This window comes from Anabrus simplex, chromosome 1 (genome assembly GCF_040414725.1).
Source record: "Anabrus simplex isolate iqAnaSimp1 chromosome 1, ASM4041472v1, whole genome shotgun sequence".
NCBI classification, from domain to species: domain Eukaryota; kingdom Metazoa; phylum Arthropoda; class Insecta; order Orthoptera; family Tettigoniidae; genus Anabrus; species Anabrus simplex.
In genome coordinates this window covers 1,763,804,082-1,763,816,972 of record NC_090265.1, presented here as the reverse complement: position 1 = coordinate 1,763,816,972, position 12,891 = coordinate 1,763,804,082, and the positions used below count along the sequence as shown (strand labels likewise).

The 12,891-nt window shown below is 38.0% G+C and overlaps 1 protein-coding gene across 2 annotated transcripts in view; it reads left to right on the top strand.

Moving 5' to 3' along the window:
* The window catches only part of LOC136864413 (uncharacterized), a 91,762-nt gene that overhangs the window by 46,506 nt on the left and 32,365 nt on the right, over positions 1–12,891 (top strand). For both annotated transcript variants that reach the window (XM_068225681.1, XM_068225682.1), the window contains one exon: positions 9,013–9,225. In XM_068225681.1, coding sequence (XP_068081782.1) covers positions 9,013–9,225 — 213 coding nt within the window. The remainder of the gene's footprint in view (positions 1–9,012; positions 9,226–12,891) is intronic.

Below are 12,891 nucleotides of genomic sequence, written 5' to 3'. Positions count from 1 at the left end.
AGCAATTGTGGTCTGGGGAATGAACAGCAAAGAAGCACAAGAACAACTTGATGCACTGAACGAGCACTTTGAAAAGTGTGGTGTGAACATCAGCGCAGAGAAAAGCAAGACCATGGTGATATCAAAAGGAGAAAGAGAAAGGAAAGGCGTTGTAAAAATGGGTGGTCAAAGCCTTGAAATTGTGGACATCTCAAATATCTGGGGAGTGAATTAGTGCAGAATACAAGGCTGGACATAGAGATTAACAAGAGGGTGCGACAGGGCAAAGCATTCTACCAGTGTGTTGGAAACCTTGTCTGGGATAAGGAAGTACCAAGAAAAGAATGTACAAAATGTATTATGCACTCATATTGACTTGTGCAACTGAGACGTGGACAATAACAAGTAGGGAGGAGAGTAGATAGGAAAGAAAACGAGAGTGAAAAACAAAGACGTTAGAAAGGAAGACTGAATAGAAAGCGTAAATGAGGGAAATCTTAGGAATAAACTAAGATGGACTGAGTGAGTTGGCCGTACGATTAGGGGTGCACAGCTGTGAGCTTGCATTCAGGAGATGGTGGGTTTGAATCCCACCATCAGCAGCCCTGAAAATGGTTTTCTGTTGTTTCCCATTTTCAAACCAGGCAAATGCTGGGGCTGTACCGTAATTAAGGCCACGGTTGCTTCCTTCCCACTTCCTAGCCCTTTCCTATCCCATTGTTGCAATAAGACTTACCTGTGTCTGTTCTATGCTCATATGTTTGTTATCTGTGTTATGCATTATTTACAATTGTACATTCTTGTTTATCAATGTGACAGTTTGTTGTAACGCACTAGTTCACCAGCAGGTGGCAGGAAGTGTAGTGTTTTGAAATAATAATGAGTGTCCCTTGTCTTGTCTTAGCAACTCTTGTGTCAATCGTGGTCACGAATAGGCAGTGTGATCAAGTGATGTTCATTTCATTATTCAAAGTTCGGCATGCCATCAGCATGACATTACAGGAATAATGTACATTCTGTATATTTTTGTGTCTGTAAATATTTATTTGCAATTTTTTCATTAAATATGTTTGATTGTTACGTTAGAACATCTGTGTTTTTTTTTGTTTTTTTTGTTGTTTATTTTTGTTTTTTTTGCTAGGGGCTTTACGTCGCACCGACACAGATAGGTCTTATGGCGACGATGGGTTAGGAAAGGCCTAGGAGTTGGAAGGAAGCGGCCATGGCGTTAATTAAGGTACAGCCCCAGCATTTGCCTGGTGTGAAAATGGGAAACCACGGAAAACCATTTTCAGGGCTGCCGATAGTGGGATTCGAACCCACTATCTCCCGGATGCAAGCTCACACCCGCGCGTCTCTATGCGCACGGCCAACTCGCCCGGTTCTGTGCGATTTGAATTCAGTCCTATGAAGTCCATTAATCAGAGTCATTGAACCAATGAAATTTACATCACCTCGTTTCAGATTCTATTCAATCACAAAACATTGTCAGTGCAACGTAAAGCAAATTGTTATAAAGTATAATTCACCTCCCATATAGATACATTCCCTTTGGAAACCCACAACAATAATATCTTCTTCTTTTCCTCTTCTTATTCCTATACTAAGTCTTCCACATATTCCCACCTCTTCCTGATCATTTGTCACTTGGCAAAGGATCAGCTCCACTGTAGATTCCCCTCTCCTGAAGCCATATTGTTCCTCCTCTAAGGCGTTCTCTACTTTTTTCCTAATCCTTATTTCAAGCTTTCTAGGATATTAGCAGAATGAGGGATTGAAGTGAACCCCCCCCCCCCTCCAGTGATTATAACACATCTTTCTATCTCTTTCCTATAATAGAGGGGCTATTATCCCCAAAAAAAGTTTGTGGCCTCATCCTGAGGTGTTGCAGCTCTATTCAGGCATACCCCCAGTGGAAGTGAGCTGTATGTACCGATTCAACCACATACCAGACCTCCTGCCAATTTTAAATTTCCTGCAGTACCGGGAATCGAACTCGGGCCACCGAGGACGGCAGCTAATAGTGCTAACCGTTATTATAAGGAGGCGGACTTTATTCCAGTCTTCTGGAACTTCCCTCTCCTCCCATAGTGCTCTAATGAGCTGAAGTAACTGTGTTATTCCCTCATGGCCTGCGACGTGTGTCATTTTTGCAGTCAAATGAAAACCGAACACCCACCATAACACACATTACGTACAGAAGGTGGCAACACTGCTGTTACGTATCGATACTGCCATCGTTGTGCTAGCAGAACTGCATAGTGACAATTCACAAGTGAATGCAATTGTTGGGTCATGTCTTTGTTGGTGTGCGGTCTGGTCTAGTGTATTTGTCTAGCTGTAGAAATGTACGCAAGCAAAGAACAGGTAAGTGTGGTTTGTTTTCTGGTGGCCGAGAGTGCTGGATTACATGAAACTCATTTCTGCGTGTCTGCTGTGTATGGCGAACACGGCATGTCCATGACGAGTGTGCGCGAATGGCATAGGAGATTCCAAGAAGGGTGCAAGACGATGCGCGTCCAGCCATTACTCCTGATGTGGTAGGGCGGATTGATTGCCTTATCCGGGAAAACCAACAAATAATGCTGGAAGAAAAACATTCGTGGACACCGGTTTAATTCGGACGAGGAAATGCAAGAGTGGGCGCGGTTGTGGAACCGTCAGCGACCTACCTCTTTCTACAACACTGGTATTGATTGTCTCGTCTCCCAGTGGGGTGAATGTATTAACGTTTTTGGTAATTACTTTTGAATAAAACCGTTCCATGGTCATGTTGTAGCGGGTGTTCGGTTTTCAGTTGACTGCCCCTTATACTTTATATTTTCCTGATGCTTTCCTTTTTTTCATGGGGCCGATGACCTTCGATGTTAGGCCCCTTTAAACAAGCATCATCATCATTTTTTTCATCTTCTTGATATGAGATTTCTTCTGATTTTTTCCCTCTTGATTTATATCTTGATATTTACTCTCTTCCACTGCCATTTTGGATTTTTTTTTTTTTTTTTTTTTTTTTTTTTTTTTTTTTTTTTTTTTTTAAGAAGTCCAGAAAAGTATGTTTTCCATCTAGTCCAAATATTATAGCAATTAAAAAGGATCTCTCCTTTGTCATCCTTTATTCATGTTCTTTCTCCATTTCCATTCTTCTATTATATTTATACTAGCAAGATACCCGTGCTTCGCTACGGTATTATACTGAAATTTATAATTGAATGCTTAACATTTTATATATAATCTCCGAAATTCGCGATCTGAATCGTTTTCTGAGAGAATCCGCCAAAATTCGCGATCTGACTCGTTTTCTGAGAGATTACGGCATAGTTCCTCACATTTTTCAATCTTTCTTTCCAGCAATCGATTTCGTACTTCCCGGGCTAGGACCAGGTATTCCACGCGGTCAGTTGGGTCCCTAAATCTTTGCCATCTTTTCCTATAAGCATTTTTAGTATGGATTAAATCCTGAAGGAGATCCGGCGTGGTGTCGTCTTGGGTGCCTTGGCGGTACTGAACCCGCGGCCGGACTGTATTCGTAGACATTACCAGGCCAAGACCCGTTTCCAGCGCGGTCCGCACAATTGGACGACGGTCCAGAACATTATTATTATTATTATTATTATTATTATTATTATTAGATGTTCTGCACCCCACAGCAAGATGCCAGACTGCTACTTGGCGGTAAATTACATCTGCTGCCATCGTCATTGTTGACAATGTGACCAGCACCATTGTCGCGCGTAGGCAAGTGTGCGGGATTTCTTGTGATACGAATGACATACTTCCGTGCATTATTGACCTTATTATAGAGGTGAACAATTTGACAGTCAATCTCATTCCTATCGCTTATTTCAAATGTGTTTAAATTTTTATTTATATGCCAGGAGAGTCTACTGTAATCCAAGAACGTTCTCCGAAGGAAAAGATGGCTGTTGAAATCGAACCCAAGAAAGATTAAAAATGATCGGTTTATGATCAGAATAAGTACATCGAAAATCTACAGCTGTTTCCAGTCATTCGACAGGGTCAGGAATGGAATGAATAAAGCCCCATCTAGTGGCGACAATAGAAATTATGCCGGCTGCTGAAGCACGCCTCTGGGGCAATGATCGATGAATGACAAATGAAATTAAATATTGGACAGTGTTGCTGGAATAAATGATGATAGGGGAAACCGGAGTATCCGGAGAAAAACCTGTCCCGCCTCCGTTTTGTCCAGCACGAATGTCACATGGAGTGACCGGGATTTGAACCACGGAACCCAGCTGTGAGAGGCCGGCGCGCTACCGCCTGAGCAACGAAGGCTCCTTATATGTACATTATGAACAGTAAAATCAATTGGTCTCACCTCCTTTTACACCCCACTGCCGTTAAGTTTATTTACCCCCCCCCCCCAAAAAAAAAATTAAAAGAAGGCGTGTTTCTTTATGTTTAATGGATTCCAAACACCATTCACGTCTATAACCTTCAGTTTTGAGATATAAGTATCCCCATAAAAATAATTCACTTTTTTCATTTCCTTTCACACTCCTCGCCCCCCCCCCCCAAGATAATTTTCCGGCAAAAAATTACTTGTTTCTTTAATAGTAAAGGCTCTTCTAAATACCAATTATCACGACTCTTAACTTCTTCAGTTTTTGATTTATGTGTCCTCGTGTAAAGAATTCAACTCATTTCCACTCCCGCCCTACAAGATGGTCCCCTTCCAAACGCGTTTTTCTTTGTTTATAAAGGAAATCCAAATACCAATTTTTACGTCTGTAAAAACTTTATTTTTATTAGATGTATGTATTCTCATACAATTAAGTCAATTAATTTTTCAATTCTTTCGCCCCCCCCCCCCCTCATTGGATTTTCCGAGAATACGTGTTTGTTTGTTTTTTACTTTTAAAGCAGATTCCAAATATCAAATTTCACATCTGTAACATCTTCATTTTGAGATATCAGTAGCCTAATTAAAAGAAAACATCATTTTCAGTCACTTTTACCCCCCCTCCACCCAAGTGGTATTTCCGAAAACTAAAAATACACGTTTCTTTATTTTTAATAGAGGTAAAAAATACCATTTTTACTTTTGTAACATGTTAAGTTTTTGAGATATACGTAGAAATTCTCATTTTAAAATGTCACCCCTTTTTTCCCTTTAAGGGGAGTTTCAAAAAAAATCACCTGTGTTTCTTTACATTTACAGGAAATTCCAAATACCCACTTTTTACGTCTGTCACATTTTACGTTTCTCAGATATTCTGTAGATGTAGTCTTCCGAAAAATTCACCTCAATTTGTCACTCCTGTTTAACCGCCATTAATTGGATTTTCCAAAAACAAAAAACGTGCTTCTTTATTTTAAAAGGAGATTCCAAACACCAGTTTTCAGGTGTGTAATATCGTCAGTTTCTGAGATATAAGTATCCTCATTAAAGGCATTCAACCCATGTTTCACCCCTTTTCACCCGTCCTATTGGGATTTTCCGAAAAAAAAAAAGTTCCTTTATTTTTAATGAAGATTCTAAATACCAATTTTTACATCTGTAAACTTTAAAAGTTGTGAGATATAGATGCACTCATTTTCAAAATTCACCCCCCCCCTTTTCACCCCCATTAATTGGATTTTCAAAAAAACCAAAAATACGTGTTTCTTTATTTTTAAAAGAAATCAAAAGTACCAATTTTCAGGTCTGTAATATCTTCAGTTTCTGAGATATAAGTATCCTCATTAAAGGCACTCAATCCATTTTTCACCCCTCCTATTGGGATTTTCCGAAAACAAAAAAATACGTTTTTCTTTATTTTTAATGAAGATTCTAAATACCTATTTTTACATCTGAGTAGCTCATTTGCAAAACCCGCTATATGCACTATAAGAACTTTTTGGGTATTGATGAAAAATCTGTACAAAGTATCATAAACCTTATAGAAAGTTGATCCCTTTTCCAAAAATTCACAAAAAAATAACTTGAAATATCTATATAGGAGTCCATAATCTCATGAACGTAGGAAGTCAGCTATTTAAATATTGATTCCACACATAACTGGTTTTGCAACTGTATAATGCATATAGCAGGTTTTGCAACTCAATGGGTAGCCATTTTGTTTTTCTGATAGTTTCCAAAACCTGCTATTTTATGATGATAAGGACTTGCAAAAGGATAGAGACGGGCTTAAAAAACACCAATATTCGTGAAAAAATGTATTTCAACGATAACTTATATTACCTGTTCATTAACATCCATTAATAAATTACAACCAGTTCACAAACTAGTTTCAAAATTAAACAGGAATAATGTAACATAAAATATGACTAGTTGAAATCTATTGACTTCAAAAGGTGTTAGTTAAACAGTCACTTTGCAAAAACTTGCAAATTAAATAAAATATTCTTTCACATTGAGACAAAATAAGGAACACTTTAATTGTTCATTTGGCCAATAATAATACCCATCAGTGTGAAAACATCAGGTGAGTATCCAATAAATCCTTGCTTATGTGAAATCAACATCCTCTTCCTCCATTAGTTCAAAATCACTCTGACTTTCGTCTTCACAATCGTCATCCATACAGCCTTCTTTCGTAGCAATAACATCAGCTGCAAGGAGCGTATTGTAGAACTGCAACTTTTCATTTTCACCCCAGTTTTCACCAAAGTGGAGGCACAAAAGTCGCCTGATATCCTTCAGTTTTGCTGCCTTTACTTGAACAGTTTCTTCAACGTTTTCAATACAAGCGTTTTGCCTGAAGTTTTGTCCCTTCCTGCAAAGACTTTTAGGTTCACAAATGTCAATGTTGTAAAACGGATCGCCTTGAACTAAAGTAATGTTCTTGCTTTTGCCACGCGTGATCGTAATTTTTTTTGACTTCTGGAAATTGAAATGCCATTGCCCTGGATGTTTGAGGATTCCATCACAGTAGGATTTCCAGTTACGGACTGAACAACTTCGACCCAAATGGATTACGGTAACATAGCTCTCTAACACTTTTGTGTAATCCTCTGGGCTCTCAATCACATCCCTTTGCCTGAATTCCCTCTCCAATTTGCCGAAAACTCTGTCTGGTGGAATGAATGAGTGCCCAACAACAGGGAACCAAAGCTCAGAAAACAAACGTACAGTTGTAACCTCATCTAAAACAGAGTTGCATAGTCTGTGATGCAGTGCTGAAGCAATTTGGTTACATCCCTTGGGATACTCATTTTTGGTCCAAAAATAGCTAAACGTGTTGCTTTTATTTTGTGGTGATAATGATGAACGCTAGCATATGGTGAAGTTTTAGAGGTAGAGTTGGTGGGAGTAGTAATCTGCCTGATCTGGAGTTTTCGGAAGTACTAAATTTTCTGACAATCGTAGCTCAGTGTTAGTGCATTTTCCACTTCAAGCCGAATCTTATCGTAGAAAGCATCTGCTCGTTTCTCGTGTATTTTTAACTGGAATTTTAAACCATCTCTCTTCTCTGGAGATATTTCTTGCGAAACCTTGTTCTGAGTGCACATGCAAGTAGAGCATTTGTCTGAGTATGGACTGTCAAAACTGATAATGAAGTTTTCTGTGAATATCATGCGGAAAAATTCATATTCACCGTAGAGATCATAACTTGATGTATCTCAACATACATTTTCCACATCTTTTTTGTGTTCAAATCACTAGGGAAGTACTGTCGTTTAGTTTTCTTTCCCCGACAATAGTGGCTCTGAATTGGTTTCAAAGTTTTAATAAATGCTTTCACTGCTTCACGTTTTGGCTTATGTACTTCAGTTCTACGGTCACCGCCTCGTGTTTCAGAAGGTGTAGAAACTAGATAAACAACACTATCAAGATAAGACCAGAACGACCACAGTGCCTTCCGTTGGTGGGCTAAAAAGCAAACAAATGAGTGCCTCAGAAGCTGCTACCTTCATAGAGTAAAGAATCCTATTCTCTGCTCGCTGTCTTCTTGCCTTGATGTTACATGAATATTTATTCCTAGAGAAAAGAAATCAATGCAGTGAATAGGATAATTTAGCTGGTTTTGCATCTGCATAATCTCTGACAAGATGGAGGCCATAATAGCTGCGATAAATATAGCGGCTTTTGCATCTCCATATGAATATAACTGGCTTTGCAAATGTATGGCCGATGCACATAGCGTGCTTTACAAATAACTGAACTTTTCTCTTCCAGTTTTAGAAGGCAAATAACGCATTATGCAACTCAAATTTTAGTTAAATATGTAGGTCTTGTAGTAATGAAGGCTGGGGAACCGAAAACTCGAAATCGAATTTTCCGTCATATAGCGGGTTTTGCAAATGGGCTACTCATCTGTAAACTTTATAAGTTTTGAGATATAGATGCACTGTTTTAAAAAATTCACACCTTTTTTCACCCTCCCATTAATTGGATTTTCCAAAAACAAAAAATACTGTTTCTTTATTTTTAAAAGAGATCAAAAGTACCAATTTTCAGGTCTGTAATATCTTCAGTTTCTGAGATATAAGTATCCTCATTAAAGGCACTCAACCCCTTTTTCACCGTTTTTCACCCCTCCTATCGGGATTTTATGAAAACAAAAAAATATGTGTTTCCTTATTTTTAAAGGAGATTCTAAGTGCCAATTTTTACATCTGTAAACTTTCAAAGTTTTGAGATATAGATACACTCATTTTAAAATTTCAACCCCCTTTTCACCCCCTTAGCAAAGGAATATCCAAAAATCCTCTCTTAGCGAGCACCTACATGTTAATATGGATCTATGCCCAAAATTTCATTTCTTTATGTCCAGTAGTTTTGGCTTGGCGATGATGAATCAGTCAGTCAGTCAGTCAGTCAGGACAAGTTATTTTATATATATAGATGTTCAATTCAAGTGTACCTGTGAAGAAAGAACTATGCAATATCATATGCTGTTTCTTTTTTTTTACTGGCCGTACATATCACTTTATATCTGCCTCCTTACTTGAGAACTAGTTTCCTGATGCTTAAATTAATTATATATTGTCAATTTAGATTTAAATGGATTTTGTATAACTTTCACCCATAGTATAATTATAAAAGCAACAATACATTTTTTTCAGATTTGAGAATGAGGATAAAGCCAAGGAATGATGAACCGCCTTTTTGCCAAGAACTGAAGTTGAACGAGTTCAAAGAACCTGATGTAGTTGAACTTGACTGTCCTCGCTTTTGTCATGATGGTCAAGTATTGGATATTGAGTACTATAGCAAAAATTATAACAAAGAGGAAAGTAGAAATTATGCAGTAAAAATTCCTAGTCTGTTGCGCATTGGTAAGTCTCATTTAGAACATCCCATTATGAAAGAATCGTTATCACTATTCAGATTTTAAACGACATTCTAATTATAATTTTTAGTATTACATAAAATACATGTGCTGGTAGAAGTATCACAATCAGTGTATCCAGTATACCAGCATAATTAAATGTAGGCATATTATCCCTCCATGCCTAATTTTTAAGTGTTTTCTCTTTACCTTCAGTGTTTTTTCTTCTTTTACTGCCTGGGGTAAATGTTTATGAGTATAAATTCTGAAGTGCAAGTGTAACTAAACACTCTGTAGAGAAAACACCTTACTTATGCTACTTTGCAGGTAGAATGCACACATCCAATACTTGCTGGTGTAAATACAGTGTTTGTTCTGAAGCTATTAGCTTCAAATGTCACCAGTCCATACAGCTGTAATGGTTGGTACATCCAAACTTGAATGCAAAACCAGTTGTTATTAATAGGTATGCACGTTTTGCTAACTAGGCTAGATCAATCAATTGTCATTGAACTGCTCACATAAATAAATGAATAAATAAATAAATAAATAAATAAATCAAACAGTTGTCAGATGTTTCTCCAGTACGAACTATTCCAGGCAGAACTCAGGACAGAAACTTCTGTCGCAGATGCACCAGAGAGAGAGAAAGACTGGCTCACGTTCTGGGTTCTTGCCCCTACGGCAACATGCTGAAAGCTGAAAATTGAGCTCTCAGTTTGGGAGAGTTCCCTCCATCCTCCAAACGTGCCCTAACCACTATTGGTTTTACTTGCAGTCAATCAGTCACCACCGATCTGCATTTAGGGCAATTGCCCAGGTGGCAGATTCCCTGTCTGTTGTTTTTCTAGTCTTTTCTTTAATAATATTGCAAAGAATTTGGACTTTTATTGAACATCTCACTTGGTAAATTATTCCAATTCCTAACTCCTAATCCTACTGATGAATATCTGTCCCAGTTTGTCCTCTTGAATTCCAATTTTGTTTTCATATTGTAATCTTTCCCAATTTGAAACACACCCCTCAGACTTATTGTCTACTAATGTTATTCCACGCCATCTCTCCACTGACAGCTCGGAACATACCACTTATTGCATAAAACTATTTTCATGTTTTTTGCCTGTATTGAAATTAATACTAATTGTTACACTACCGAGCTCGATAGCTGCAGTCGCTTAAGTGCGGCCAGTATCCAGTATTCAGGAGATAGTGGGTTCGAATCCCACTGTTGGCAGCCCTGAAAATGGTTTTCTGTGGTTTCCCATTTTCACACCAGGCAAATGCTGGGGCTGTACCTTAATGAAGGCCACGGCCACTTCCTTCCCACTCCTAGCCCTTCCCTGTCCCATCGTCGCCATGAGACCCATCTGTGTCGGTGCGATGTAAAACAAGTAGCAAAAAAATAATTTGTTACACTTCTTGTTTTTATTTACCACCTAATTCAAAACATAAAAATGTTTGTCTCTAGAAGGGCATTTTATTACAATAGAACATTAACAGGGACATGTTTTGCTCATTATATTGAGCATCTTCAGCCTCATTTGAACAAATATCTCAAGGTTAAGTCTTTACAGTGAACATTCTTATAATTAATTCGTTCTATAAAAATTGTTTTACATCAATAAAATATTTACCGCTAGCAAACACAATAAAATTAACAAATTAAAATATAGCTGTGATGGACTAGACATTGACATTTACCACAATTTACTGATGTCCAAGTCATAATATTGTTCTAAACATCTGTGAGATACCTCAATAGTAGTAGCAATCCTTCCTGTCCTTGCTTATAGATAATCTTACTACTCAATGAAGCCATTTCATTCCTGCCTTCCCACTATACTTCACCATTTCAGGTCTAATTTCATTTATTCCTGTTGCTTTATGACAATGGAGTTTATTTACCATCCTTTCCACTTCCTGAAGCGTAATTTCACCAACATCATTTTTCTCCTCCCCATGAGCTTGGTTGTTCGCAATACCACCAGGAAGATTTCCTCTTACATTGAGATGTTCAAAATATTCCCTCCCTCTCCAGTGATTCCCTGAGATCTATTAGGAGTTCACCTGAATCACTCAAAACACTATTCATTTCCTTTTTCCCTCTCTTCCTAAGATTCTTTATTACTGTCCAGAAAGGTTTCTCTGCTGTTTGACCTAGCCTTTCTAGGTTATTACCAAAATCTTCCCACGACTTCTTTTTGGATTTTCCCCGGAAAACTCGTACATTCCTAACAGATTTCCTGAATTCAAAGTCGGTTAAGATATAGTCTATTATGGATCTGGTACCCCTAACCTCCCATGTGTAGCGGTGAATAGCCTTACCAAGCGCAGAAGTCTAGCAGACACTTCCCATTCCCATTAGCTCCCATATCTTCCCCACATTTACCAATCACCCTTTCGTATACTTCAGTTCTATTTCCAACTCTCACGTTGAAATCACCCATTAGCACTGTTCTATCCTTGCTGTTGACCCTGACCACAATGTCACTCAGTACTTCATAAAACTTGTCAAATTCATTCTCATCTGCATCCTCACATGGTGAATACACCGAGACAATTGAGGCGTTCGGGGCTAGATAATAAGCCACATTGAGGAAATTTTACAGGAGAGACATATGAAGGTTCAAAAAATTCCATAAATCAGGTGATGGACATAAGAGATATGTTTATTGAATGATAAGGTACTATATACATTAAGGTATTATTGTAACATGAAATAGAACCTTTTTAGCTAATGTACATAGTATAAAAAACATTAAGTACAAGGAATACACATAATTTTGTGGCTTGTCATTGTCTATCATCAAAGTTTCAGTGCCAACATTTGGCTATACTAATCACCGATCACGTCACTCTCACCGTCATCTAAGAAACTAACATCAATTAATTCAGGTTCCTCAACCTGCTCTGTGGTTTCGTACTGAGTCAGAGATAAATAATATCCATGATGCACCGCAGGTATGTAGGGAAGCTGGTCCATGACGTCAGACAGTTTTTTATGCCATATAGGAATGGGTCTACGATTTTTTGGTGTTAAGGTCGCAATCCACGATGTCTGTGTAGGACGGTTATGCTTCTTGACATTAATTTCACAGAAGTCTCCGTGAACAGTGTACTCTTCACCCTTAAAAATAAAAAATAATGTCCATCTTACAACGTGTTTTTGAAACATATCGTATTGCTAATTTAATATTAATTCGATATTCTGTGCCGGCTCTCCTATATAATAATATTAATTATTTAATTTAATTATTTTTCTAATATTTTTAATTCTGGTTAATAGCTATGTTTAAGTGCATACCCGATTACACCGACGTTTACGTTTAGCCCTTTTACTCAACTTCGGTGTTTACTGCCACCATCGATGCCTTCCATTCGTAGCAGGTGAGATGGGCTGCTCTCTAACAAGGGGAGCTAAGTCTTCATCCTTGCGGAAGAAAAAAGAATAAAAAACAAATAGCATAAACCTATGAAACTGCACTGAACAATACAGCAATTCAACAGCTGTATAATGGCAAGCCACAATAACCCCTATAGCAGTCACTCTTAGTCCAACAGTCGTTCATGGTTACTTGGCTCCTTATAAATATCTTAGAAGTAGTCCCATAGTTCCATTAAATATTAGCGTTATCTTACAGTACTACATGTACTGCATTGTCATGATAATCCA